Source organism: Pituophis catenifer, unplaced genomic scaffold (genome assembly GCF_029215685.1).
Source record: "Pituophis catenifer annectens isolate HBS135680 unplaced genomic scaffold, rPitCat1.0.hap2 SCAF_16, whole genome shotgun sequence".
In the NCBI taxonomy this organism is placed as follows: domain Eukaryota; kingdom Metazoa; phylum Chordata; class Lepidosauria; order Squamata; family Colubridae; genus Pituophis; species Pituophis catenifer.
The window spans coordinates 10,992,665-11,019,321 of NW_027256896.1; the positions used below are offsets into that span (position 1 = coordinate 10,992,665).

At 46.7% G+C, this 26,657-nt stretch overlaps 1 protein-coding gene across 3 annotated transcripts; it reads left to right on the forward strand.

The window, feature by feature from the left end:
• The first annotated feature begins 665 nt into the window (after positions 1–665).
• Positions 666–15,402, forward strand: MCRIP2 (MAPK regulated corepressor interacting protein 2). 3 transcript variants are annotated; one of them, XM_070954930.1, is made up of 5 exons: positions 666–973; positions 1,444–1,567; positions 11,884–12,011; positions 13,718–13,819; positions 14,373–14,576. In XM_070954930.1, exons 1-5 carry the CDS (start codon positions 919–921, stop codon positions 14,456–14,458), a joined length of 495 nt encoding a protein of 164 aa, XP_070811031.1. In that variant the 5' UTR covers positions 666–918; the 3' UTR covers positions 14,459–14,576. The 3 variants fall into 3 exon arrangements, with proteins under 3 accessions (XP_070811031.1, XP_070811032.1, XP_070811033.1); XM_070954931.1 differs by lacking the exon at positions 14,373–14,576 and adding an exon at positions 14,979–15,402 and having other exon boundaries at positions 671–973; XM_070954932.1 differs by lacking the exons at positions 666–973; positions 1,444–1,567 and adding an exon at positions 3,709–3,838 and having other exon boundaries at positions 14,373–14,584.
• The last annotated feature ends 11,255 nt before the right edge of the window (positions 15,403–26,657 follow it).

Genomic DNA, 26,657 nt, shown 5'->3' on the forward strand with positions numbered 1-26,657 from the left:
ATGGGCAGGGCTGCACACCTGCCCCTCTTATCTCCCTGAGTCTTCGGAGAGGGGCGGCATATAAATTGAATTAATCAAATTCACACTGGCACACGTGGGAACGTCACCGGTGGCTCAGCGGCTATGACATTGAGCTTGTCGATCCGCAAGGTCGGCGGTTCGAATCCCTAGGGCAGGTCTTCCTGCCTGAGCAGGGGGTTGGACTAGATGACCTCCAAGGTCCCTTTCCGACTCTGTGAATCTGTTACTCTTAACCCCCAATGAACCCCCCCAACAACCTAAGCGCACCTTTTCTCCTTGCAAGGTGACTCCAGGGGAACCTGCCCCTCTTATCTGGCCACTGGCCCACGTGGGAACGTCAAGGTGGCTCAGCGGCTATGACATTGACCTTGTCGATCCGCAAGGTCAGCGGTTCGAATCCCTTAGGGCAGGTCTTCCTGCCTGAGCAGGGGGTTGGACTAGATGACCTCCAAGATCCCTCCCGACTCTCTGTTACTGTCAAGCTCCCACTCGGCGCCTCCCTTGCGCAACGCAAAGCCGGCCAAAAGCGCGCGGCGCCTTTAAAGCGCAGCCACGAGAGGGGAGGGGAGGGGAGGGGAGGGGGGGCGTGCTGGAGGCAGGTCCGGGCTGGCTGGCCCTGCGCTGGGCGGCCTTAAAGGGGACTCGCGCCTTGGACCGGCCAAGTTAAACCCCCGGGCCGGCGGACGGGGAGAAGAGAAGAGAGTCTCCGGCCGTCTCTTATCTTGGTCCTGGCCGAGCGGTGGGGGACTCCGGCCGAGAGGCGGGGCGGCCCTCCCCAACGGGAGGAGCCTCTTTCGAACCCGGCTCCCGGGAAATGCCCAGCAGGGAGCTGGAGGATCCCCAGCTTCCTTAGGATCGGGAAGGCTTGAGTGCGCGCCTGCCTGCCTGCCTGCTCCGATGATGTACACCATCACCAAGGGCCCGAGCAAGCTAGCCACGCAGAGGAGGACAGGTAAGGCTTTTGGAAAGGTGGGTGGGTGGGTGGATGGAGGGGTCGTGGGTTTCCTCCCCCTCCCTTCCCCTTCCACCCCTGATCTGGACGACAATGCCCATCTTCCCCAGCCAACCCGGGTGGAAGAAGAAGATCGGGGACTCGCGATCCTCCCCTCCATACCTGGGAAATCCCTCCCTCCCCTCTGCCTCTTATTTAATTTAATTTAATTTAATTAATTAAATTTATATGCCGCCCCTCTCCGAAGACTCAGGACATCCTGCCCTTTGCTCCTTCGGCAAAAGAGAGGCGCCCACCTCTCCCCTCCCTCTCCTTGGAACTGCAACCCACCCACCCCCACCAACCCCCACCCCTCTTCTCCTCCAACCCCGGACGGGCTGAATCAAGTGTCGGGCCGTTCCGCAGGCCCAGGTGTGTATGTGTGTGTATATATACGGATCGCGTGCGCCTCTCTTGCCCACCACACGCAGGTCCCACGCAGCAGGTGGAGAGCAAACTGGTCGATCTGAAATGCCGGCGGCCGCAATCCCAGCAGCAGCAACCGCAGCCCCAGCAGCTACCGGCGGCGGAGCTCAGCTCGTGGCCCCTGGCAAGGTGAGGAAGGGGGTTGGGGGGTTTTTCCCCCGATGCAACCCCAAAACCGCGGCGGAGAGAGAGAGAGAGGAGAGGACGTCCCCGGTGCCCGGTTGACCTTGCCGCGTGGTTCCCCCGGGGCTGGCACCGCCGCGCTGGGTCCCCCTTGGCTCCAGATTATGGGGGGGAAGCGATCGAGCACAGAGGTGTCGCTCAGGCTGGCCCGGCCTGCACGGGGGTCTCTCCTGCAGACTGACTGGCAGCCTCCCCGGAAGGGAAGTGGAGGTGACCTTGTCGGAAGGTTTGGCAGCTGCCCTTGTGGCCGCATGGCTCCCAACCAAGGGGAGGAGGGGGGTAGGGGGGTGAGTGGGGGTGGGGAGAAGGAGAAGGGGGGGTTTTACCCTCCCCCCCACCCCCCTCTGGCTGCCCTCTGTTGCCTCCCCCCCCTCTCCGAGCCACGTGGGCTTTGCAAGGACAACCCCGGCTGGGGAGGCGGCACGTGCGAGCCTGGAGGGAGGGGAATCTCCTTTGGGGGGGGGAGGGAAGGGGGAGTAGGCAGGTGACGTCAAAGGACGTCACGGGACCGGAGTGTGGGGGGGGAGGAGGGAGGGGCTTGTGTGCCCAGGAGGCAGCCTTTGCCCTAGGACTAGAGCCAGGGGGAGAGGGTCTCCAACCTTAGCAAACTTTTAAGACTTGTGGACTTCAACTCCCAGAATTCCTCAGCCAAAGCTTTGGGAGCAAAGCTCCCAAAGCTTTGGCTGAGGAATTCTGGGAGTTGAAGTCCACAAGCCTTAAAGTGGCCAAGGTTGAAGGATACTCTTCCCTAGAGAAGGCCAAGGCAGAGGAGAAGGGAGGTGGGGGTGGCTTGGGAGGATTGGGGGTGGTGGTGGTGCAGGAGTATGAAGGTGGCTGCTACACCTGTTGAATGCCCGCCTTCCTTGGGTGGGGAGGAGGAGGAGGAGGTGCTGAGCCCTAGGCAGCTGGGGCTCTTTTGCATTCCTTTGGGTACCCCCCAACCTTCCTGGGGCACACTCACTCTGCCTTTGCTCTTCTTGGCTTGGAAACCCTCCCAGATGGAGACAAAAGGATGTGCTCAAAATTAAGATGAAGAGAGGCGGACTTCAACTCCCAGAATTCCTCTGTCAACATCTAGACACCTTGACAGCTTTTAAGATGTGTTTGAGATACCGGCTGGGGAATTCTGGGAGTTGAAGTCCACTAGATTATGAGTTGGATGGTTGATTGCAGAGGTCTTTTGTTCAAATGTGTATCCGCTTTTGGGTTTACCTGCTATCTGCTTGGATTCACAGGATGCGCTAAACTGGAGTTGAATTACAGGTAGTCCTCGACTTACGACCCACAACGGAGCCCCCAAAATTGCTGTAGTTAAGGGAGGCATTTGTGAAGGGAGTTGTGCCCTGTTTTACGATCTTCCTTGCCACAGCTGTTGAGTGAATCACTGCAGTCGTTAAATGAGTAACCCTGTCGTTCAGTGGATCTGGTTTCCCCATTGACTTTGCTTGTCAGACGGTCGCCAAAATCATCGTGGGCTCTAGCAATAGTCATACATACGAACCCGTTGCCAAGCCTCTGAATTTTGATCACATCATTATGTGGATGCTGCAAAGGTCGTAACAATGGAAAACGGTCATAAGTCATTTTTTCCCCAGTGCCGTCGTAACTTTGAACAGTCACTAAATGAAACCGCTGTGAACTGAGATCGACCTGTGGTTTATAATTCAGCCTATAGTAGAAATGCAACCTTTACCATTCAGCCTGTTGTACTAAGCAGGATAGATAAAAGTCTATGGAGATAGCTGTACAATTTGGGATGAGCCCCCTTGGAATGGCATGGGAGGAGGAATGGATTTCCAGAGGAAAAATTGCAGACTGCAGGAACCATTTGCACCACTCAGGTGACCCTGAGGACACAGAGAAATCTCCAAGTAGCCTCAACCACCCTCTAAAAGGATGCAGATGACCAGCTGTCTGCAAGGAATATCAATCCTTCCATTCCCCACCATCCAGTCAGAGCTGAAGAAGCTTCTTGGATGAGAAGCGAAACGTCTTCAAAAGAAAAAACAAGAAACTCCAATTGCCTCCTGAAAAAAAAAACACCTTTGGGAAAAGCAGGATAGAGTTTAGGAAATAGTGTTGGAACTGGCGAGGCTCGGAAGGACGAAGGATGAAAAAAAAACCTTCACTCAAACGTAGCCCGTTTTGTACAAATATTCCTCGAATTATGACAATTTGGGACCAGAATTTCCATTGCCGAGCAAGGCAAGTTGTTCAGTGAGTAATACCGCATTTTGCAACTCTTTTTTTTTTTTTTTGGCCACAGTTATTAACAAAACCTCTCCAGTTGTTAAGTGAATCACACAGTTGCAAAGCAAACCCAGTTTCCCCCCATTTGCTTGTGGGAAACGAGCTGAGAAGGTCACGAGTGACCCCGCGATGCTGCAACCATTGTGAATAATATGCCAATTGCCAAACACCCGAATTTTGAAACACAGGACTGTGAGGACGCTACAACAGTCATAGGTGCAAGGCAGGGATGGGTTCTACTCACCTTTACTACCAGTTTACAACTGGGCTGTGCACGCATGCACAGAAGCTCCCTGATGACGTCGGGGTCGGTGGGCGGAACCTCCCGCCAGTTTTACTACTGGTTCTATCGAACCGGTCCAAACCGGGAGCAATCCATCAACCGGGTGCAAGGACTGGTTGCAAGTCACTTTTTTCCGTGCCTTTGTAACTTTGAACTGTCGCTAAACGAAGGATTGTGAATTGAGGATTATCTGTGCAAGCTTCGAGCTTCACCTCTTAATCTAGGAAACTTCCGCCTGTTTATTTCCATTTTTAAACGGGTTCTGCAGCCTGAAAAATGTTTGAAAACCCCTGAAGTAGATGACACCATAATATTAATTGCTCGTTTATTTGGGCATTGTCGGTTCGATGAACACAACGGTTGTGCTTTGGGTAATCGGGGTGTGTGTATGTGTGTGAAAATTATAGCGTAATTGTTAAAATTGTTTAAACGCTTTCGTGGCTAAAAAAAAATCCCACAGGTATAAGATTTGTTTGTGGTGAGAAATGGATCCACCCTTCAGTTCACCTGATACGGCCGTTTTCATTACACAACGGCATTCGTTTTGATTACACAATTGTAACACTGCCCAGGTACTCCTCGAATTACGGCAGTTCGTTTAGTGACCGAAGTTACTGTGGCACTGAAAGTAGTGACGTACGACCTTTTTTCACGCTTTATGACCGTTGCAACATCCCTCATGGTTCGCGTGATTTACATTCGGATGCTTGACAGTTGACTCACATGTCTGACAGTTGCGGTGTCCTGGGGAATCCCCTTTTGTGACCTCCTGACCTCAAAGTCAACGGGGAAACCAGATTCACTTCACAACCAAGAGCCTTGGTAGTACAATGGTCTAAAGCACCCTGTTATTAACATCCAGCTGCCTGCAATTACTGTGAGTTCAATTCTCCCCAGGCTCAAGGTTGACTCAGCCTTCCATCCTTTCTAAGGTAGGTAAAATGAGGACCCAGTTTGTGGGGGCAATAAGCTGACTTTGTATAAAAATATACAAAAGTATGAAGGCTATTGCTTAACGCACTGTAAGCCGCCCTGAGTCTCCAGAGAAGGGCGGCATATAAATCAAATTAAAAAAACAAAAACAAAAACTGTGAAGTTGTGAAGTTAACAGCTGCAGCGATTCGCTTAACAAACGTGGCGAGGAACGTCGTAAAACGGGGCAAAACTCACCGATCAAACGCCTCACTTAGCAACCTAAATTTTGGGCTCGATTGTGCTCGTAAATTGAGTTGCGTTAAAATCCTTTCCCCGCACCTCAAAGGGCTCTGAGAGAGCAGACAATACTTCCCAGCGTTTAGAAAAACCGTTTGCGTTGCAAAACAAATTATTACTTTGTGTTACACATAGCTTAAATCCCAGGCCGTGGTTTGTTTAGTTTCTGGCTGGTTGGATACCAGTTTACTAAGGACAAATCCAGCCATTGTAAGTTTTTATTATTATTATTTTTTCCATTCCATTGTGTTTCATTCTCTGGCACTACCTGGACAAGTCCCTGCAATTTTCTTGGCCACATTTTTTTCAGAAGCGGTTTGCCATTGCTTTCTTCCTAGGGCTGAGAGAAAGCGGCTGGCTCAAAGTCACCTTAGCTCCGGGATGGTGAACCTATGGCACGCGTGCCACAGGTGGCACGTAGAGCCATATCGGTGGGCTTACAAGCTCAGCTCCCGGCCAGCTGATTTTCCGGCCTTCTGGGCCCACTGGAAGTAGGGAAACAGGCCGTTTCCAGCCTCCAGAGGGCCTCCGGGGAGGTGGGGAAGGCCGTTTTTCACCCTCCCCAAGCTCCTAGAAAGGCTCTGGAGGCTGGGGGGGCAGAGAAAAACGGGCCTACTGTGCCCACTGTGCCATCCTTCCCACCCCACCGCTCTTGGCACGCGATGGTGAAAAGGTTAGCCATCCCTGCCTTAGCTGGTTTCATGCCAAAGGACTAGAACTCACCATAGCTGACCTGCTTGAAAATTATATATTTATTTATTTATTTATTTATTATATTTCTATACCGCCTTTCACCCATAGGACTCAAGGCGGTGTAGAGTCAAGAAAAATATAGATACACAAACAACATAAAATTGTTAATTAAAATTATTATTATTTTATTTATTTTTTATTTTATTTTATTTTGAATTTGTATACCGCCCTTCTCCCTGAGGACTCAGGGCGGTGAACAGCCAAGTAAAAACATCAAGTACAAATATTAAAATACAGTTAAAATGTATATATATAAATTTGGCCCTATTAATTAAAAACAATAAACAAAACACTTAAAAACACTTAAAAAATTAGGCCAGCCCGGCTTGCTGGGAAAGGAAGGTTTTAAGGGAACGGCGGAAGGCACTGAGGTCTTGGATTATAACATAGTTTGGCCCAATTAAATAGAACCTAAAATTAGATAACATTTTAAAAACATTCACATGTTCATATGTTTAGCCCCGCTTGTAGGAACATCAGGGTTTTGAGGGCACGGCGGAAAGCACGGAGATCAGGGATATTCCGTATCTCCGGGGGCAGTTCATTCCAAAGGGCTGGAGCCCTCACAGAGAAGGCCCTCCCCCTTCTCTGGGAATCGCCAGTCGGCATAATTTGACTGACGGTACCCTGAGTAGTCCCTCCCTGTGAGAACGAACTGATTGTTCAACAAATACCTTGTTGAGCGCTATGACCAGCTTTGCTCAAATAAACGACTTGTGCAAGACCGTGAAGGATTCCACCCACTTGGAAGATACTCAACAGTCCCATTGACAAAGTTATCTTCCTTTGGGTCTATATAATTTATTGCCTTGGATATTTACTTATGTAGCAAGAGTCCAAAAAGTGCTTCATAAAAATCTCTCCTTACTTTATAGCAGCGTTTGCACAACACACGTTAAATGATGTAACGAAATTAACCCATTTTCTGGCTAGGAAGAGTTCGCGGAAGCGTGAACTAACCCAGGGGTACTGTAAAATCTCCATTCCCTCCCCACTCCAGGGGAAGGATACTGCAAAATCCCCATTTCCCCCCGATCAGCTGGGACTAGGGAGGCAGAGAACAGATGGGGGCGGCGCCAGTCAGAATTTTTACTACCGGTTCTCTGAATGACTCAAAATGTCCGCTACCGGTTCTCCAGAATTGGTCAGAACCTGCTGAAACCCACCTCTGATACATTCATTTAGGTGCATTTGAAGGATAGGCTTGATCATGGTTAAGGGAATCATAGTTTTCTTTGGGTGTCTACATTGGTGAGAATATGCTGGACTATATAGAAATCCTGTGGGCTAAATTAGGTGCAACAAAACTAAGATATAATTTATGTTGTATATGCCTAGCCAACTGTGAGCCATTAATCCATGATATGTCTTAGTGCAGGAGTCAGCAACCTGTGGCTCTGAAGCCGCATGTGGCTCTTTCATCCCTCTACTGCGGCTTCTGTCGCTCAAAATATGTGTCACAACTGCCAATGTGCCATACCCTCCGGCATGTGATTTATTGAGCTTTTCGACCCCGGGTAGGCCAACCATGGATCAATCCAAGAAAAGAAAAGTTTCAGAAGAAAACAGAACGTTTAATTCAACTACATATGCTAGTTTTGTGGCCACTCAGGAAATAGTCAGGCACGGGAAGGGTTTTGTGGCTCCCGGTGTTTTCTTTTCTGTGGGAAATGAGTCCAAATGGCTCTCTGAGTGTTTAAGGTTGCCGACCCCTGTCTTAGTGCTTTTGTGTAAAATCTTTAAGCAATCACAGTTTAATGCAAAGTTAAGACTATGGTACCATTGTATTATATACATAGGTCAGGTGGTAGTTTGCAAAGTTTCCTCTTTCTATTTTTGCACAAAATTCTAGACCTCATGGAGTGGAGCGGGGGGGAAAATGATATCTAGTCATTGCAATGTTTAGGCATGGAAAGGGGACGGAAAACGGTGCAATTCATTCTCTGAAGCTTTTTCTCCCCTCACCTCCCCAAAAAGGCATTTATCTCAAAGTGTATTTAATAAAATATATAATTTGGGCTGGGAAGGCACCAGACTAAGGTCGGACGAATGTCAACAAATAGTAGTGGCCAAAATTGTGGAAACCTTTTGGGAAAAGTGTATTTTTGAGGTTTGATGGCTCATAACACCACTTTCTTTGGGAGTTTCAAGATAATCCTATTCCACTGCTGGAATGGCCTGGGAATAGCCCAGATCTTAACCCAATTGAAAATCTATGGAACCGACTCAAGAAACTTGTTACTCAGATCCAGCAATAAAACCCAGTTAATAGAAGCAATCTTTCAATCTTGGTTTCACATGATAACAGCTGCAGAACTCAAAGACTTGGTTCACTCCATGGGAAGACGTTGTAAGGCCGTCATTCATGCTAAAGGTTACCCAACGGAGGATTAATTGAAATGGTGATCATTTTTGTATACCTTGTTTTTTTCTATGGTGATCATTTTTGTACATCTTGTTTTTTTCATCCTGTTTCTTCTTTCTACTGTAACTGCTATTCTAATAGCAAATCCTTCCTAAAAGGTATTGCATTACATTCTTGATTAAATTATCTTTCCATTGATATATAATTTTATGGTACTACTCCCCCCCCCAAAAAAGTGGTTTTATTAGCTACTTTTAGAAAATACACTTTTTCCGAAAGATTTCCACAATTTTGGCCTCTACTGTGGGTGCGTATCGATCCCCTTCGATCAGATTTTGCGCTGTCAAATTTCCCACTGTTGTGTGTCTCTTTCAGCTTTGGTGCTGGCTATTTTTGTTTTTGTTTTACAATGACTGTTTGTTCTACTGACCTTGAAAAAAATGCGTGTCCAGTTGCAATGAGAATTTGGGAGAGGGCCTGGATGGGACACAGGAGGAGGAGGAGGTTTGGGAAGGAAGAGTAAACAACATGTGATTTGCTTGATGTTGTGGAAGTGCGATCAGGTGGAAGGATCTGGGTCATATGCCATTGGACTCCTGCCCCAGAGAACTTAGAAACTGGGACAAAGTCCAGAATCGCAACCGAGATAGTGACTTGCATATTCTTGAACAAAAGGAGAAATATTATTAGTAGTAAGAGGAGTAGAATTATCCTTGCCTCTTCATTCAAGTACAGATAGTCCTCGACTTACAGCTGCTTGCTTAATGACGGTTCAAAACTGGAAGCGCTCACGTTTGAGGAATTGCCAATGCAGGCTGAAATCTTAGGCTTGCTCGTGGAAGTTCTCGTTTGCACCAATGCAAGGGAGTCCTCAACTTACAACACTTTGTTCAGAGACAGTTCAAAGTTATGACGGCCCTGAGACAAGTGGCTTATTCCTGTGTTTTTTCACACTTAATGGCCATTGCAGCATCCCCACGGTCATGGATGTTTGGCAACTGACCCATATTTATAACGGTTGCAGTGTCCCGGGGTGGCATAATCCCCTTTTGCAATCTTCTGACAAGCAAAGTTAATTGGGAAGCCGGATTTAAATCACAACCATGCTACTAACTTAAGAGCTGCAGTGATTCACTTAACGACCGCAGCAAGAAAGGTCGCAAAAGTGGGGCAAACTCATTGAACAAATGTCTCGCTTAGCGACAGAAATTTTGGGCTCGATTGTGGTCGAGGACCTGTACGTGGAGTAGAAAATAACCTATTGGATTGACCTGAACTGCAAACCTGAGCGTTTGGATTTCACAAATTTTGCAAAAGGAAGCAAGAATTAGATTAGATTAACCGAGTTGGAAGGGACCTTGTAGGTCATCTAGTCCAACCCCACCCACCCACCCCACCTAAGCAGGAGAACCTACACCATTTCCGACAAACAGCAGTCCAATCTTTTCTTGAAAGTCTCAAGTGATGAAGCCCTACACCATTTCTGACTGATAGCAGTCGCGTCTCTTCTTGAAAGCTTCCATTGATGAAGCTCCCACAACTTCCGAAGGCAACTTCTGTTCCATGGGTTGATTGCTCTCACTGTGAGAAAATTTCTCCTTATTTCCAGGTTGAATCTCTCCTTGATCAGTTTCCATCCATTATTCCTTGTCTGGCTTTCAGGTGCTTTGGAGCATAGGTTGACCCCTTCCTCTCTGTGGCAGCCCCTCAAATATTGGAAGACTGCTATCCTGCCTCCCCTGGTCCTTCTCTTCACTAGACTAACCATGCCAGTTCCTGCAATCATTCTTTGTATATTTTAGCCTCCAAGTCCCCTCATCATCCTGGTTGCTCTTCTCTACATTTTTTCTCACAAGTGCTTTCAGTCTGGATTCACACACACAGCTTCGTTAGGAATTCCAATTCAGATCGGGTCTGGAAATTCAATTCCAAATTGATTTTCTACAAATTCCGTGCCAATTCAAAAATGGTTCTGGTAGAGGAGCGAGCAGGAAGCATGGAGCCTCTGATCTGATGTGTGATTCTTTTGATGTTTAAACCCAGGGACTCTCCCTTTTATTAGGGCTCCGATCCGTCTCCTTTGAAGGCTGATGCAATCTTTTAACCATCCTGTGCCAAAGATTGTGGCTCTTTCACTAATCTAACTCAGGATTAGGAAAGATTAAAAATGGACTGTTAAATCCCTGGGACGAGCCAGCGCAAGTATTAGCTTGGATGATGGGTGGTGAACCCTTCTTTCTTTATATATACTGCTCAAAAAAATAAAGAGAACACAAGCAGAAGACATCTGAGATCTGAATGAATGAAATAGCCTTATTAAATACTTTGTTCTTTACATACAGTAGTTTATACACTGCTCAAACAACTAAAGGGAACACAAAACTACTGTATGTAACAAACAAAGTATTTAATAAGGCTATTTCATTCATTCAGATCTCGGATGTCTTCTGCTTGTGTTCCCTTTATTATTTTGAGCATTGTATATACAGTAGTGGCCAAAATTGTGGAAACCTTTTGGGAAAAGTGTATTTTTGAGGTTTGATGGCTAATAGCACCACTTTTTTTTGGAGTTTCAAGATAATCCTATTCCACTGCTGGAATGGCCTGGGAATAGCCCAGACCTTAACCCAATTGAAAATCTATGGAGCCGATTAAAGAAACTGGTTAGTCAGAAGCCACCCAGCAATAAAACCCAGTTAATAGAAGCAATCTTGGTTTCACATGATAACAGCTGCAGAACTAAAAGACTTGGCTCACTCCATGGGAAGACCTTGTAAGGCCATAATTCATGTTAAAGGTTACCCAACTAAGGAATAACTGACACGGTGATAATTTTTGCATATCTCATTTTTTCTATGGTGATAATTTTTCCAGATCTTGGTTTTTCTACGTGTTTCACTTTTCTTCTTTATACTATAACTGCTATACTAATAGCAAATCCTTCCTAAAAGTGATTGCACAACATTCTTGATTAAATGATCTTTCCATTGATCTATAATTTTATGGTACTACTCTGAAAAAAGTGGTTTTATTAGATAGTTATAGATAGATAGATAGATAGATAGATAGATAGATAGATAGATATAGATAAGAGAAGATAGATGATAAAAGCAGATAGATAGATAGATAGATAGATAGATAGATAGATAGATATAGATAGATAGATAGATAGATATAGATAGATAGATAGATAGATAGATAGATAGATAGATGATAGATAGATAGATAGATAGATGATAGATAGATATAGATATATAGATATATATATTCATATATGGTGGTCATGTGAATTTTGCAAACTCTGAACAGCCCTTAAACCACAGGTCGTAAGTCCAGGAGTACCCATATTCCTAACGGACCCCAAATAAAATCCTCTTCTCTTCTCTTTTCTCTTTGCAGCCCCCTTCCCAAGCTTGTGTTCAACAGGGTCAATGGAAAGAGACCCCCGTTGATGATCTCACCCCCCACAACCATAGAGGAAAACTATACCGTAGCTCACGAAGAAAATGTCCGGTTTGTGTACGAAGGTAAGTTAGCTTCTGGCTGACTCTTGACAGGAGGCTTCAGGCGTGGCCAATCAAAGAAGTGTGGACTTCAATTCCCAGAATTCCCCAACTCCCAGCATGTGGGCTGAAGAAATCTGGGAGTTGAAGTCCAAAAAATGCTGTTCTAGGAGGAAGTCAAAACACCAATGGAGCCCCAGTGCCTTAGAATATAGAATAACAGAGTTGGAAAGGACCTTGGAGGTCTTCTAGTCCGGTGATGGGTAACCTTTTTGCCATCGCGTGCCAGGAGGCAGAATCGTGGGGGCGATTGCACATGCATGTGCCCACACCCATAATTCTATGCACTCCGCCCCCGTGCATACGCGCGACCCCCCCCTCCCGCTCCTGGCACGCGATGGCCCGATAGGCTTCCGGTGGGAAGTTGGCAAATGGGCCGTTTCTGGCGTCCGGAGGACCTCCGGGGTGGGGGTGGGAGGCCATTTTCGCCCTCCCCAGACTCCTAAAGAGGCTCTGAAGGCTGGGGACAGCAAAAAACGGGCCTTCCGGTCCCACCGGAAGTTGGCAAATGGGCGGTTTCTGGCCTCTAGAGGGCCTCCAGGGGGGTGGGGAAGGCTGTTTTCGCCCTCCCCAGACTCCTAGGAAGATTCTGGAGTCAGGTGAGAGAGAAAAACAGGCCTTCCCCACCCTCCCCCCAAGGCCCTCCAGAGGCAGGAAACAACCTGTTTCCCTACTTCTGGTGGGCGCGCGCCGGAGCTGAGATCACATGCCCACTGATATGGCTACGTGTGCCATAAGTTCGCCATCACAGGTCTAGTCCAACCCCCTGCTTAGGCAAGAAACCCTACACCACTTCAGACACATGGTTATCCAACATCTTGTTTGCTGTTGTGTTGTTCTTGTCAAGGACACAAATTAAACCTAGACAACTGTAGGGCAACAAAATCAGGAGGCTGTTAGCACTTTTTTTTGGCTTACGTTCTTATAGAGGGAGACCATCCCTCAATTTGGGGGCCATTTCAAACCTTATGGGGGAGGGTCCTTGACTTAGGACCACAACTGAGTCCAAAATTCCCGCTGCTAAGCATGACAATTGAGTGGCCCCATTTTGCGAGCTTTCTTGCCACGGTTGCTAAGTGAATCCTTGCAGTCGGTAAGTAAGTAATCCGGTGGTTAAGTGAATGTGGCTTCCCCCGCTGACTTTGTCGGAAGGTCGCTAAAGGGGAATCAAGTGACACACCCCACCCCCACTCCCCAGGACACTGCAACTGTCATAACTACGAGTCAGTTGCCAACCACCTGAATTTTGATTACGGGACCACGGGGGGATGCTGCAACATTCATAAGCATGAAAAACAGTCATAAGTCACCTTTTTCTGTGTCGTCGTAACTTTGAATGGTCACTAAATGAACGGTTGTATTTTTATTTTATTTTTTTTGCTTTAATTTATATGCCGCCCTTCTCCGGAGACTCAGGGCGGCTTACAATGCGTTAAGCAAATAGCCTTCATACGTTTGTATATTTATACAAAGTCAGCTTATTGCCCCCACAATCTGGGTCCTCATTTCACCTACCTTTGAAAGGATGGAAGGCTGAGTCAACCTTGAGCCTGGGGAGATTTGAACTTGCAGTAATTGCAAGCAGCAGATGTTAATAACAGTGCTTTAGTCCGCTGTACTACAGGCTCTTAGGTTGTATATTCTGTATGTTCTTTTCTTCCTGCTTTTAGCATGGCAACAAGTGGAAGAGCAGCTCCACAGTCAAGAGCAGGGAGATGGTGGATCTGGCCCAATCCAATACACAGAGAAAACACCCAGTCCAGAGCTGAAAGGTGAGTAAGGAAACGACCCTTTTGCTTCTCCCCAAATCCAAGTACAAGCAAGCTGGCTGGGGAATTCTGGGAGCTGAAGTCCACCCGCATTAAAGTTGCTAAGGTTGAGAAATAGTGTTCGACAACATAGGAGAAATAGCAGTAGCAATAACCCTTAGACTTATATACCGCTTATTGGCAGTGGTGAAATCTTCCACCGGTTCGCTGCATGCTCAGTGCGTGCCAAACGCACACTGCACGCGCATGCACAGTGCATGCCAAATGCACACTGCGCACGCACGCATGTGCAGTACTCGCTAAACGTGCACTTTGCACGGAAAAAGGAGGCTTGGGAAGGTAAGTCGAACAGCGAGGGGCGGGGGGAACAGCTGTGCTGCATGATTTAGATTCACTAGAAAGTAAGATTTCCTGCTTTCTAGCAATTTTAAATCATGCGGCACAGCTGATCGTTGGAAATACTGGTTCGGACCAACCGGTAGCTTTTATCACTACTGATTCCCCCGAACTGGTGTGAACTGGTAGGATTTCACCACTTCTTCACGGTGCTTTACAGCCCTTTCAGAGTCAGCCTCTTGCCCCCAACAATCTGAGTCCTCATTTTACCGACCTCCAAAGGATGGATGGATGGGTCAACCTTGAGCCGGTGAGACTCGAACTGCTGGCAGTTGGCACAATTAGCCTGCAGTACTGCATTCTAACCTCTCTGCCACCACAGCGAATCAGCAAGAGCACTTAGACTTATATACCCTAAATCATGTACCCTATGACTATCATTAAGTGTTGTACCTTATGATTCTTGATGAATGCATCTTGTCTTTTTATGTACATTGAGAGCTTATGCACCGAAGACAAATTCCTTGTGTGTCCAATCACACTTGGCCCATAAAGAATTCTATTCTATTCTATTCTATTCTATTCTATTCTATTCTATTCTATTCTATTCTATTCTATTCTATTCTATTCTATTCTAATTCTAATTCTAATTCTAATTCTAATTCTAATTCTAATTCTAATTCTAATTCTAATCTATGATTCTTGATGAATGCATCTTGTCTTTTCATGTACACTGAGAGCTTATGCACCGAAGACAAATTCCTTGTGTATCCAATCACACTTGGCTAATAAAGAATTCTAATCTAATCTAACTTCCCTCTTTCAGATTTTGTTCCCATTGATCTCGAAGACTGGTGGGCTCAACAGTTTCTGGCTGAAATCAAGAATGGCTCTTAAGGAAGGCAGGAGGGGCTGCTTGACAAGAGAAATTTTCAATTTCACTCTTTTAAGAAAACGCAGGCGCCTCGGAGTACAGCGAGAACTGGACAAATACTGGGGGAGGGGGCCGGCGGGGAGAGATGTTGGCTGCTCAGCTGGCCTTGGAAATGCTGAGACGTTCCACTGCCCGGAAGAAGCCTGCAGATCATACATTGTGGGAATGCTGGGGTGCCCAGGGAGGGGGGCACGAGGGGGGCATTCTTCTCCTCCCTTGGGCCTGGCACCCAGCACCGAGTCCCTTTGGGTCCCGGCGCCTAGACTGTGTTCACAATAAACACGCTGATCCTGCCAGTGGTACAAATGCAGCTTGCTTGAAAGGAGTTTGTGATGGGGGATTGGCCTTCCTCCCCCCCCCCACAAGGACGTTTCTCTCGGAAGCGAAATGCCAAGGAGAGGCAGGGAGGGAAGTCCGGCTGCGGTTATTCAGAGCTGCCAAGATTGAGGCACTGGGGAAACCTCCAAAGACCAAGCTTTGTCAATGTTTAGGTGAAAATAGGCTCAGGAAATAGCAACAGCATGTAGACTTTATATCCGTGGTGATGAACCTATGGCATGCGTGCCAGAGGTGGCACGCAGTGCCCACTCTGATGGTGCCCCAGTTCAGCTCTGCTGTGCATGCGTGCACGCCTCCCACCAAGTCAGCTGGTCTTTGGGTGTCTGCCACCCAAAGGGCGTGGCGTGTGCGGGGGGGGCGTGCGTGCATAAGTGGGGGTGGGGCACATGGTGCTCGTGCATGCATGGGGGGCAGGGTGCATGCAGGGAGCCGTACACGCATGTGTGCACACGCTTTGGCTACTCAGTCCAGAAAAAGTTAGCCATCACTGCTTTATATCATCATCATCTTTTAATGACCCCATAATCCTTTGCGGGGTGGAGTCTGGGCAGCTGAATGGAGCTGAGTGTTTACTGGCCGGATGCCCTTCCTGTCGCCAATGCGGAGTTATATTCAGCAGATATATTCTCATCATGCCCAGAGAGAGAAATACCTGCCTCTACCTAGGATTGAACTCACAGCCTTCTGATTTGTGAGGCACTCTAGCATGCCACCGTAGCATTTAGACTTTATATACTGTCCCGTAATGCTTTTACAGTGCTCCCTGGGCTGTTTACAATGTCAGCCGATCGCCCCGAACAATCTGGGTCCTCGTTTCACCAACCTCAGAAGGATGGAAGGCTGAGTCAACCTTGAGCCGGTCACGATCGAACTCCAGGCTGCGGGCAGTGTTTGCCTGCAATACTGCACTTTAACCACTGCGCCACTGTGCCTTCAGTCCTCCATCACTTTGAATTCTTGTTGCAAAGAGGAAGCTTGAGTTTGGTCCCTGTGCCTTGCCTCCCCAAGCTCAGGAGCCCCTCCCCCCCCACAAACCTGGATGAACAAGCCACAACAGGTTTGGCAAACCCATATTGGGATTTATCGTAATATTCTGGTTCACACCTTGTCAACGTTTAGGCCAATGTAAGCTCGGGAACTGTCTTCGGTCTCTGGTGCTTTGAATTTTTGCAAGGAAGTAGCCGAGTTTGGTTCCCATGCCTTGACTCAGATGACACCAGAACCCCTAAACCTGGGTGAACAAGCAACAGGCGTTGCAAATTATATTATAGCTTAATCAGGGGTGGGCTGCTGGGGGTTCGGAAAGACCTCTAGCTAAGATTCTGTGCAGTTCGGAGAACCCCCCAAATCCCACTCTGCCCCGCTCCTCCCAGGAGTCCCCACGCGGCCCGTTTTGGATGCAGATAAGTGCAGGGCATGCGCGGAGGCTTGGGGAGGGTGAAAAACGGGCTTACCGGAAGTTTGGGAAGGGTGAAAAACAGGCCTATCAGAAGTTCGGGAAGACCTCAAGAGGGCCTTCAGAGGGCCTCCGGAGCCTGGGGAGGCTGTTTTCACCCTCCCAGAGGCTCGAGGAAAACCTCCAGAGCTGGGGAGGGCAAAAATTGCCCCCCTCCGCCATGGTGCAGGAGGCCGACTAGGCCACACCCACCCATGGCCACGCTCACCCAGCAACCGGGCCTACCGGAAGTTCGGGGAAGGTGAAAAACGGGCCTACCAGAAGTTCGGGAAGGCCTCCAGAGGGCCTCCGGAGCCTGGGGAGGCCGTTTTCGCCCTCCCAGAGGCTCGAGGAAAACCTCCGGAGCTGAGGAGGGCAAAAATTGCCCCCCTCCGCCATGATGCAGGAGGCCGACTAGGCCACACCCACCCGTGGCCATGCTCACCCACCCAGCAACCGGGCAGGGAACCCCTTGTTAAAATTATTGAAGCCCATCCCTGGGCTTAATGTAATATTAATATAAACCAATGTTGTTGAGTTCAGCTTAGGGTTAGCCCAGAAGTGGGGGGGGGGTTGATGAGTTTGCGGGATTGTGAGAACACAGCGGGTGTCCTTTTGTCCAATCCTCCAGTTGCTCTTAGCAACTCCACCAATTCTTGCATGCAAAAATTTAAGAGGGTTTTTTTTTGGGGGGGGGGTTCTTGGTTGGGCGAAGAGTTTGCAGAGCAGAGCGGGCCCAGCCAAAAACTGTTGGGAAGCATTGTGTCATTCGTCTTGCAAAATCCTCACCTGAAATTAAAACAACCCGTCGAGGGCTGGGCTCGCACACTTGTAGGGCAAAGGTAGGGGTGTGGGTATCCAAACCATGAGGTGTCAAAAATTTAAATGAGAAAAGTAGATCAGCTGTTGGCTTGGGAGCAAGCCTCCTTGGGGGTTTTGAACCCTTTTGGAGCCCACGGTTCCAAACATGCCTTCAGCAAATGCATGGGGGGGAGAGAGAGAGAGAGAGGGAAAGAGAGAGAGAGAGAGGGAGGGAGGGAGGGGGAGGGAGAGAGGGAGAGGAGAGAGAGAGGGAGGGAAGGAGAGAGAGAGAGGGAAAGAGGGAGGGGGAGAGAGGGAGAGAAGGAGAGAGAGAGTGGGAGAGGGAGAGAGAGGGGGGGGAGGGAGGGAGGGGGAGAGAGAGAGGGAAAGAGGGAGGGAGGGAGGGGGAGAGAGGGAGAGAAGGAGAGAGAGAGAGTGAGGGAGAGGGAGAGAGAGAGAGAGTGAGGGAGAGGGAGAGAGAGGGGGAGGGGGAGAGGGAGAGAAGGAGAGAGGGAGGGAGGGGGAGAGAGAGAGGGAAAGAGGGAGGGAGGGGGAGAGAGGGAGAGAAGGAGAGAGAGTGAGGGAGAGGGAGAGAGAGAGGGGGGGAGGGAGAGAGGGAGGGAGGGGGAGAGAGAGAGGGAAAGAGGGAGGGAGGGAGGGGGAGAGAGGGAGAGAAGGAGAGAGAGAGAGTGAGGGAGAGGGAGAGAGAGAGAGAGAGTGAGGGGGTCCTTCCTTCTCAAATATATGCTCTTTAGAACTGTTGTGCTACCCTGCCTTAAAACAAAGAAATTGTGTCCCCCTCCCCTACCCCCGGCCACAGGATTTGAATTTCCGCCTGTAAATTTTGGTCACGAAAACTGGATTGAAGATCCAGTTTGTCCATAAGTGGATACAGAAAGTCCTTGACATACAACAGTTCATTGAGTGACCATTCGAAGTTACAAGGGCACCAGTGGTAGGTTGCTATCGGTAGCAGTGGCGGCGGGAGGCTCCGCCCACCTGGCCAGATGTCATCAAATACCCTCTGTGCATGTGCAGAAGCTTCTGCGCCAGTGGTGGGTTGCCCCCGGTTCGCACCAGTTCTATAGAACCGGTAGTAAAACCCATGGGTGTTGTGGCCCGTACGCAGCCTGTGCAGCTAGTAGCTGATTCAGACAGCGAGGAGGCTGGTGTGGTGCTGCGCCAGCAGCCTGTGCAGCTGGCACTAGAGTCGGACAATGAGGAAGCTGGAGAAGATGTGGTGCCAGAGGCGGGGATTCAGCCAGGCCTTCAGAACCTCCAGAAGCTCCTTTAAGTGAAGAGGACAAAGAGGAGGAGCCTCTTCTCAATGCACGGGTGCGCAGAGCTGCCAAAAGGCAGAAGTGGCTCCTCAGGAGGAGGTCTCCTCGAGAGTAAGGCTTGGGGCTAATTGGCCACTCCCCTAGCCTACTTAAGGAGGAATGCCAACTGAAGCAATTTGCAGGGAACAACTTCGTTCACATACCTTCGTGTCTTGTCTTGCTTATCTTATCAGCTTTCTGCGAATTGCTTCTGGGCATTCTGCCAACCACAGTAAGCTTTTAGTTATTATTCTTTGAATTCTTGGCGGCTGTTAATGCAGTTAATTAACAGCCGGTGTTGTAAAAGACTGATTTATTTAGTAAACCAAGGTTTGAACGGACTTTGTGTGTGCTGCGTTCTTTGGGGTCTGTAGTTGGGGCAGAACAGTGAGAGGCTCATTGATGCAATTTGCAGGAAACAACTTCGTTCATATTCCTTCGTGTCTTGATTCCAGGAACGTTTGATTCGGCTCTTGTTTCTCTCTTGTCAGTTTTCCTGCAAATTGCTTCTGGGCATTCTGCCAACCACAGTAAGATTACGGTTATCTGAAAGACCGTGCCTCAGAATTGAGTTATTACTCTTTGGATTCTTGTTGGCTGTTAATGAAATTAAATGAACAGCCCTTGTTCAGAAAAGACTGATTTAAACTGTTCTTGTGTTCGAACAACTACTAAGAAAGCTCATTAGTAGTCCGTAATTAGTAAACTAAGGTTTGTACGGACTTTGTGTGTGATGCGTTCTTTGGGGTCCGTAGCTGGGGCAGAACATTCAGTCGTGGTCGTAAGTCAAAAAGACTACCTGTATTTTGCATTCGGCTAGTTTGGCACATGGTGGTAAAGGATGGTTTGCTTGAACGTGGTTTCTTGGATGGCCCACGAGTGCCAAGTTCACCCATGCTGAGTGATTGGTTACAGTTTGCAAGTTGGAATATGAGTGCGATGCCTAAAACCAGTTGTTAAGTGAATCACAGCAAGTGTTACATTAGTCACACACTTGTTAAGTGAATCTGGCCTCCCTATGGACTTTGTCAGGTCACAAAAAGGGATTCCAGGATAACTGCAATTGTCATAAATATGGGTCACACATCTGAAATTTTTGATCACGTGAACATAGGGATGCCACAACGGTCATTAAGTGTGAAAAATGATTGTTAAGTCACCTTTTTCAGTGCCATCGTAACTTTGAACAGTCACTAAACAAATTGTTGTAGGTCAAGGACTGCTTGCATCTCAGTTGATAGACTGAAAATAATTTTGCAGAGGTTTATTCATGAGGATGTATGGGGATTTCACCTAAAAAAAATCAATTAAAAGGAGAATGTTAAGATGTGCTTTGGGCATTTTGGAACATGTGGAGCAACATAATGAAAAAGAAGCTGACTTTCTTAGACGTAGAAAAGGCCGTTAATAGTGTGATGTGGCCTTTCTTCTTTTAAGATTCTGGAAGATAAAAAATATTTGGACAGAACTCCCTAAAATGCAAAATATAAATACAGGAACTTCCGAAAAAGGATGTAGAATTTCCCCTCACTTAGGCCGAATCGGAATCAGGCATCCTATTTAAGTGGGTCAATTGAAGGTTTTATAGAGGCATTTCCACGACCTGATAAGCTTGGTTATTTTTAACCTTGATTAGAGGTTTTTGGGCAGCTTAATAAGCCTCTTTATTTTATTAAAAGGTGTTGCAGGATCCCAGAAAAATGGAATAATTCAGTCACCAGATTGAAGCATATGGTGCAAACGTATTCCATGGATAACCCTCTTGGTTATCTGCAGAAAAAATATAAAGAACTTTCTAACATCTTAAAGAAAGAAAATTATCGCTCAAATGTTTCACTAATCATCTTCATCCATCTGCATGTAGTCAATAGCTAACTGAGGGACTCAGTGGTGAAATCCAAATTTTTTACCTACTGGTTCTGTGGGCGTGGCTTGGCGTGGCTTGGTGGGCATGGCAGGGGAAGGATACTGCAAAATCCCCATTCCCACCCCACTCCAGGGAAAGGATACTGCAAAATCCCCATTCCCACCCTACTCTGGGGCCAGCCAGAGGTGGTATTTGCCGGTTCTCCGAACTACTCAAAATTTCCGCTACCGGTTTTCCAGAACCTGTCAGAACCTGCTGGATTTCACCCCGGGATGGACTGGACTATGATCCATAAAAGGGTGAAATAACAGATTTTTCAGTGACTTGAATTCTCTGTGGTTTAAGTTGAAGGTTCAATCTAGTTGACCGTCTGGCCAGGAATTAAGCTGTTTTAATTAAAAGGGAAACTCCAGTCACCTTAAAGCAGGACTTGGACAGCTCCAAGTCCTGTTTTAATCACGTAACCAATTACGTGATTGGTTACGTGTAAAGTAAAGTAACCAACTTTAATCACTGCTCTAATCACGTAACCAATTACGTGATGGTGAAAGTTTGATTTTCCTTGATGCCCTTTACCGGTTTTTAAGTAAATAGCATGGTTGGGCAATAAGAGAGCCAGTTTGACCTAGTGGAAAAGGCACTAGACTAAAAAATAGGAGATGGTGAGTTCTAGTCCCGCCTTAGGCATGAAAGCTTGTGGGTTACTTTGGGCCAATCAACAGGAGACGGTGAGTCCTAGTCCCGCCTTAGCATGAAAGCCAGCTGGGTGACTTTGGGCCAATCACCAGGAGACGGTGAGTTCTAGTCCCGCCTTAGCATGAAAGCCAGCTGGGTGACTTTGGGCCAATCACCAGGAGACGGTGAGTTCTAGTCCCGCCTTAGCATGAAAGCCAGCTGGGTGACTTTGGGCCAATCAACAGGGGACGGTGAGTCCTAGTCCCGCCTTAGCATGAAAGCCAGCTGGGTGACTTTGGGCCAATCAACAGGGGATGGTGAGTCCTAGTCCCGCCTTAGCATGAAAACCAGCTGGGTGACTTTGGGCCAATCAACAGGGGACGGTGAGTCCTAGTCCCGCCTTAGCATGAAAGCCAGCTGGGTGACTTTGGACCAATCAACAGGGGACGGTGAGTCCTAGTCCCGCCTTAGCATGAAAGCCAGCTGGGTGACTTTGGGCCAATCACCAGGAGACAGTGAGTTCTAGTCCCGCCTTACAGCTGTAAGCCAGCTGTACAGTTGTTAAAAGAACATCTGCCATTAACTTGGTAACATGGTTAAGTGAACCTGGCTTCCTCATAGACTTTGCTCATCAGAAGGTTGCAAAAGGGGATTGCAACTGTCATAAATAGGAACATTGCGACTGTCATAAATAGGGCCATTGCGACTGTCATAAATAGGAACCAGTTGCCAAGCGTCCAAATTTTGTAAACGTGACCATGGCAGATGCTGCGAAGATCACAAGTGTGAAAAAGGGTCGTAAATCATACAGGAGTGGCCCAAAGTGTGAAAACCTTTTGGGAAAAGTGTATTTTCTAAAACTAGCTAATAACGCCAATTTTTTTCTGGAGTAGTGCCATAAAATTATATATGAATGGAAAGATCATTTAATCAAGAATGTAATGCAATAACTTTTAGGAAGGATTTGCTATTAGAATAGCAGTTACAGTAGAAAGAAGAAAAGTGAAACACGTAGAAAAAACGAGATATACAAAAATGATCCCCATATCAGTTAATCCTTAGTTGGGGAACCTTTAGCATGAATTACGGCCTTACCACGTCTTCCCAGGGAGTGAACCAAGTTTTTTAGTTCTGCAGCTGTTCTAATGTGAAACCAAGATTGAAGGATTGCTTCTATTAACTGGGTTTTATTGCTGGGTCGCTTCTGACTAACAAGTTTCTTTAGTCTGCTCCATAGATTTTCAATTGGGTTAAGGTCTGGGCTATTCCCAGGCCATTCCAGCAGTGGAATAGGATTATTTTGAAACTCCCAAAAAAACCTGGTGTTATTAGCCATCAAACCTCAAAAATATACTTTTCCCAAAAAGGTTTCCACAATTTTGGCCACTACTGTATTTTTCAGTGCTGCTGTAACTCTGGACGGTCTCTAAACGAACTGCTGTAAGTCAAGGACTTTCTGTAATATAAGGGTAAAAGGTGCATTGTGTATAAGAAACACTCGGGAGCCTCTGTCTGAAAATCCAGTTTATTTTCTTGTTTTGAGACGGGGAAATGTCACCACTGCGGCTTATTTCGGTACAGAAGAGCAATGGAGTGAGCAGACGTACACCTCTGAGAAATGAGCTCACCCCTTGTCTACTTTTGATCTACCTTCCTTTTCTTTTTTTTAGAGAGTACTCCCTTTTGGCATGCAGACACAGAAAGTGCCCAACCCAATTCTAAACTGAAGCCAAAATACGGAAGAGAAAAACCGCGAACATATATATATATATAAAAAAATGACACACACATTAGAAACCATCATAGCTTATGGACATCTTTGTGGCTTCATCCGTGGCAAGTTCATCACAATATATTTCACACAGCCAAGAGCAGGAGAGGGGAAAAAACAAAAACAAAAGAAACCCTAAAATAATCTTCCAACCCTTGGATTTCTCCCCCCACCCCGCACTCTTTTCTCAGATAAAAATCACTTGAGGCCTAGCGTCTTGGGAAGGATGCGAAGACGAGACCTGAGAAATCAGAGGGCCAACTGGATTCACACCAACATGCACGCACAGGCCCAACACGCACACACGCACACATACACTGTGCAAAAAATGCAGGGACTTGTGCAAGAGGAAGGGAACTGTAGTGTGAGCCAAAGTACCAACTAGCCAATCAGCCGTGACCGAAAAACAGGTATGGATAACTTAAGAAGAACATTTCGCAACAAGCTTTTGGGGGGGAAAACTGAAACCTTACAAAAGGTGGCTAGACACAGAGAGTGGAACGAAAATGGTCCATGGTGGCTAAATCGTGGCAGGGATCCTGGAGTATATATAGCCAAGTAGGGGTCCTGTATGTCTCTGCTTAATTTCCCCCCCCGCCCCCCAATATCCCAATAATTCATCCTTTAACACCGCGTGCAGAAATTATTCTGGTGATGCATTTTAATCTCGTTCCCTCTATTGGGAAAACATCTTTTTTTAAAAAAAAAAAAATTGCACATTGAGATGAGTATCGAGTTTCCCCGAAAATAAGATCCTGTCTTATATTTTTTTGAACCCTGAAATAAGCGCTTGGCCTTATTGCCATGTGCTCAAAAGCCCGATTGGACTTATTATCAGGGGATGTCTTATTTTGGGGGAAACAGGATAGATAGATACTGTAGATAGATAGATACTCAGATAGATAGATAGATGATAGATAGATAGATAGATAGATAGATAGATAGATAGATAGATGATAGAGTGTTTCCCAGAAAATAAGACCCTGTCTTATATTTTTTGGAATTGGCATGCGCTCAAAAGCCTGATTGGGCTTATTATCAGGGTATGTCTTATTTTGGGGGAAACAGGGTAGATAGATACTGTAGATAGACAGACAGACAGACAGACAGACAGACAGACAGACAGATAGTTTCCCAGAAAATAAGACCCTGTCTTATATTTTTTTGAACCCTGAAATAAGTGCTCGGGCTTATTGGCATGCGCTCAAAAGCCCGATTGGGCTTATTGTCAGGGGATGTCTTATTTTAGGGGAAAACAGGATGGATGGATAGATAGATAGATAGATAGATAGATAGATAGATAGATAGATAGATGATAGATAGATAGATAGATAGATACCATGTTTTCCCAAAAATAAGACCCTGTCTTATATTTTTTGGAACCCTGAAATAAGCGCTTGGCCTTATTGCCATGCACTCAAAAGCCTGATTGGGCTTATTATCAGGGGATGTCTTATTTTAGGGGAAAACAGGGTACTAAAAAATATACATGTGGGGGATAGAAGTAGGTAAAGAGAAGCTCCAGAAACAGGTAGTCCTCGACTTAACAACCACAAGTATGCCCAAAATTTCTGTTGAAATTAAGCGAGGACGTTGTTAAGTTAAACATGCCCTATTTTACAACCTTTCTTGCCACAGTTGTTAAATGAGTCACTTCGGTTGTTTAACCCGGTAGTTCAATGAATCTGGCTTCCCTGTTGACTTTGCTCGTCAGAAGGTCGCCCCCCCCGGGAGACACTGTGTCCGTCATAAATATGAACCAGTTGCCAGGTGTCTGAATTTTGATCACATGACCAGGAGGTGCTGCAAAGGTCGTAAGTGTGAAAAATGGTCATACACCAGTTTTTTCAATGCTGCTGTAACTTTGAACAGTCACTAAACGGATTTTTGTAAGTTGAGGACTACCTGTAGAGAAATTTGCTGGCTGGTACTATCCTTTTAGCTGAAGAACCCTTACTAACAATAGAATAGAATAGAATAGAATAGAATAGAATAGAATAGAATAGAATAGAATAGAATAGAATAGAATAGAATAGAATAGAATAGAATAGAATAATAGAATAATAGAATAATAGAATAATAGAATAATAGAATAATAGAATAATAGAATAATAGAATAAGAATAGAATTGAATAGAAAATAGAATAGAATAATAGAATAGAAACAGAATAAGAATTGAATTGAATAGAAACAGAGTTGGAAGGGACCTTGGAGGTCTTCTAGTCCAACCCCCTGCTTAGGCAGGAAACCCTACACCACTTCAGACAAATGGTTATCCAACATCTTCTTAAAAACTTCCAGTGTTGGAGCATTCACAACTTCTGGAGGCAAACTGTTCCACTGATTCATTGTTCTAACTCTCAGGAAATTCCTCCTTAGTTCTAAGTTGCTTCTCTCCTTGCTTAGTTTCCACCCATTGCTTCTTGTCCTGCCTTCAGGTGCTTTGGAGAATAGCTTGACTCCCTCTTCTCTGTGGCAGCCCCCGAGATATTGGAGCGCTGCTATCATGTCTCCCTTAATCCTTCTTTTCATTAAACTAGACATTCCCAAATCCTGCAACCGTTCTTCATAAGTTTTAGCCTCCAGTCCCCTAATCCTCTTTTCAAAGCCACTGATGCCTTGAGGTATTTGGGGTTTTTGTTCCCAAGAGCAGAGACAACTGGAGAGATCCTGAAGGGAATGGGGTGGGGGAAGGAAACCAAAGTTCTTTCTATGAAGAGGAATTATTCCATGCCACTTGCAAAGATGGGGAAGATCAAAGGAATTGTCTGGCTCAGCCTCTCTTGGACAACTCAACAGTGCCTCCTGTTGTGTATGCAGCCAAAGTGGAAACCAGTGCCTTGAGCTGCGCAAACTCTGAAAATGGACGAAAGTGAAAGTGTGTCTGAAAATGGATCATTCTTGAAAAACTGGACTGCAGGAGAGTCAGGAATCAAAGAAAGAGGGCCTTTCCTTCACAAGGGAGAAAGGACCTTACCCACCAATATCTTCCTCTTGGAAAAAAAAAAGGGAAACCCCCCTCACCCTAAAACCCCCCCAACCGTTTCATGGTGCCTTACCAATTCCTTGAAACAGCCAAATCTACCCACACAGAGACCGGTAAGAAGTGATCCATCTCAACCCCTGTGGTAGAATTGATTCTCTCTCCTCCCCACCCACCCACAAAATTAATGGGAAAGGACTGCCATTAGGATCTTTGATTGGGATGAAATATGCAGGAAGGAGGGGGAAGGGGGGAGGGAGGAGGAGGGAGGGAGGAGGAAGGATGAGAAGAAGGAAGAGGAGGGCGAGGTGAAGAAGAGGAAGAGGGAGGAGGAGGAGGAAGAGGAGGAGAAGGAAGAGGAGGAGGAAAAGAAGAGGAAGA

Excerpts from the sequence above, each read along its gene's own strand:
- MCRIP2 (XM_070954930.1), top strand. The coding sequence starts at position 919 with ATGATGTACACCATCACCAAGGGCCCGAGCAAGCTAGCCACGCAGAGG. Across the intron at positions 974-1,443 it reads AGCCACGCAGAGGAGGACAG|GTCCCACGCAGCAGGTGGAG; the intron begins GTAAGGCTTTTG and ends CACCACACGCAG. Across the intron at positions 13,820-14,372 it reads ACCCAGTCCAGAGCTGAAAG|CCCTTTCAGAGTCAGCCTCT; the intron begins GTGAGTAAGGAA and ends GGTGCTTTACAG.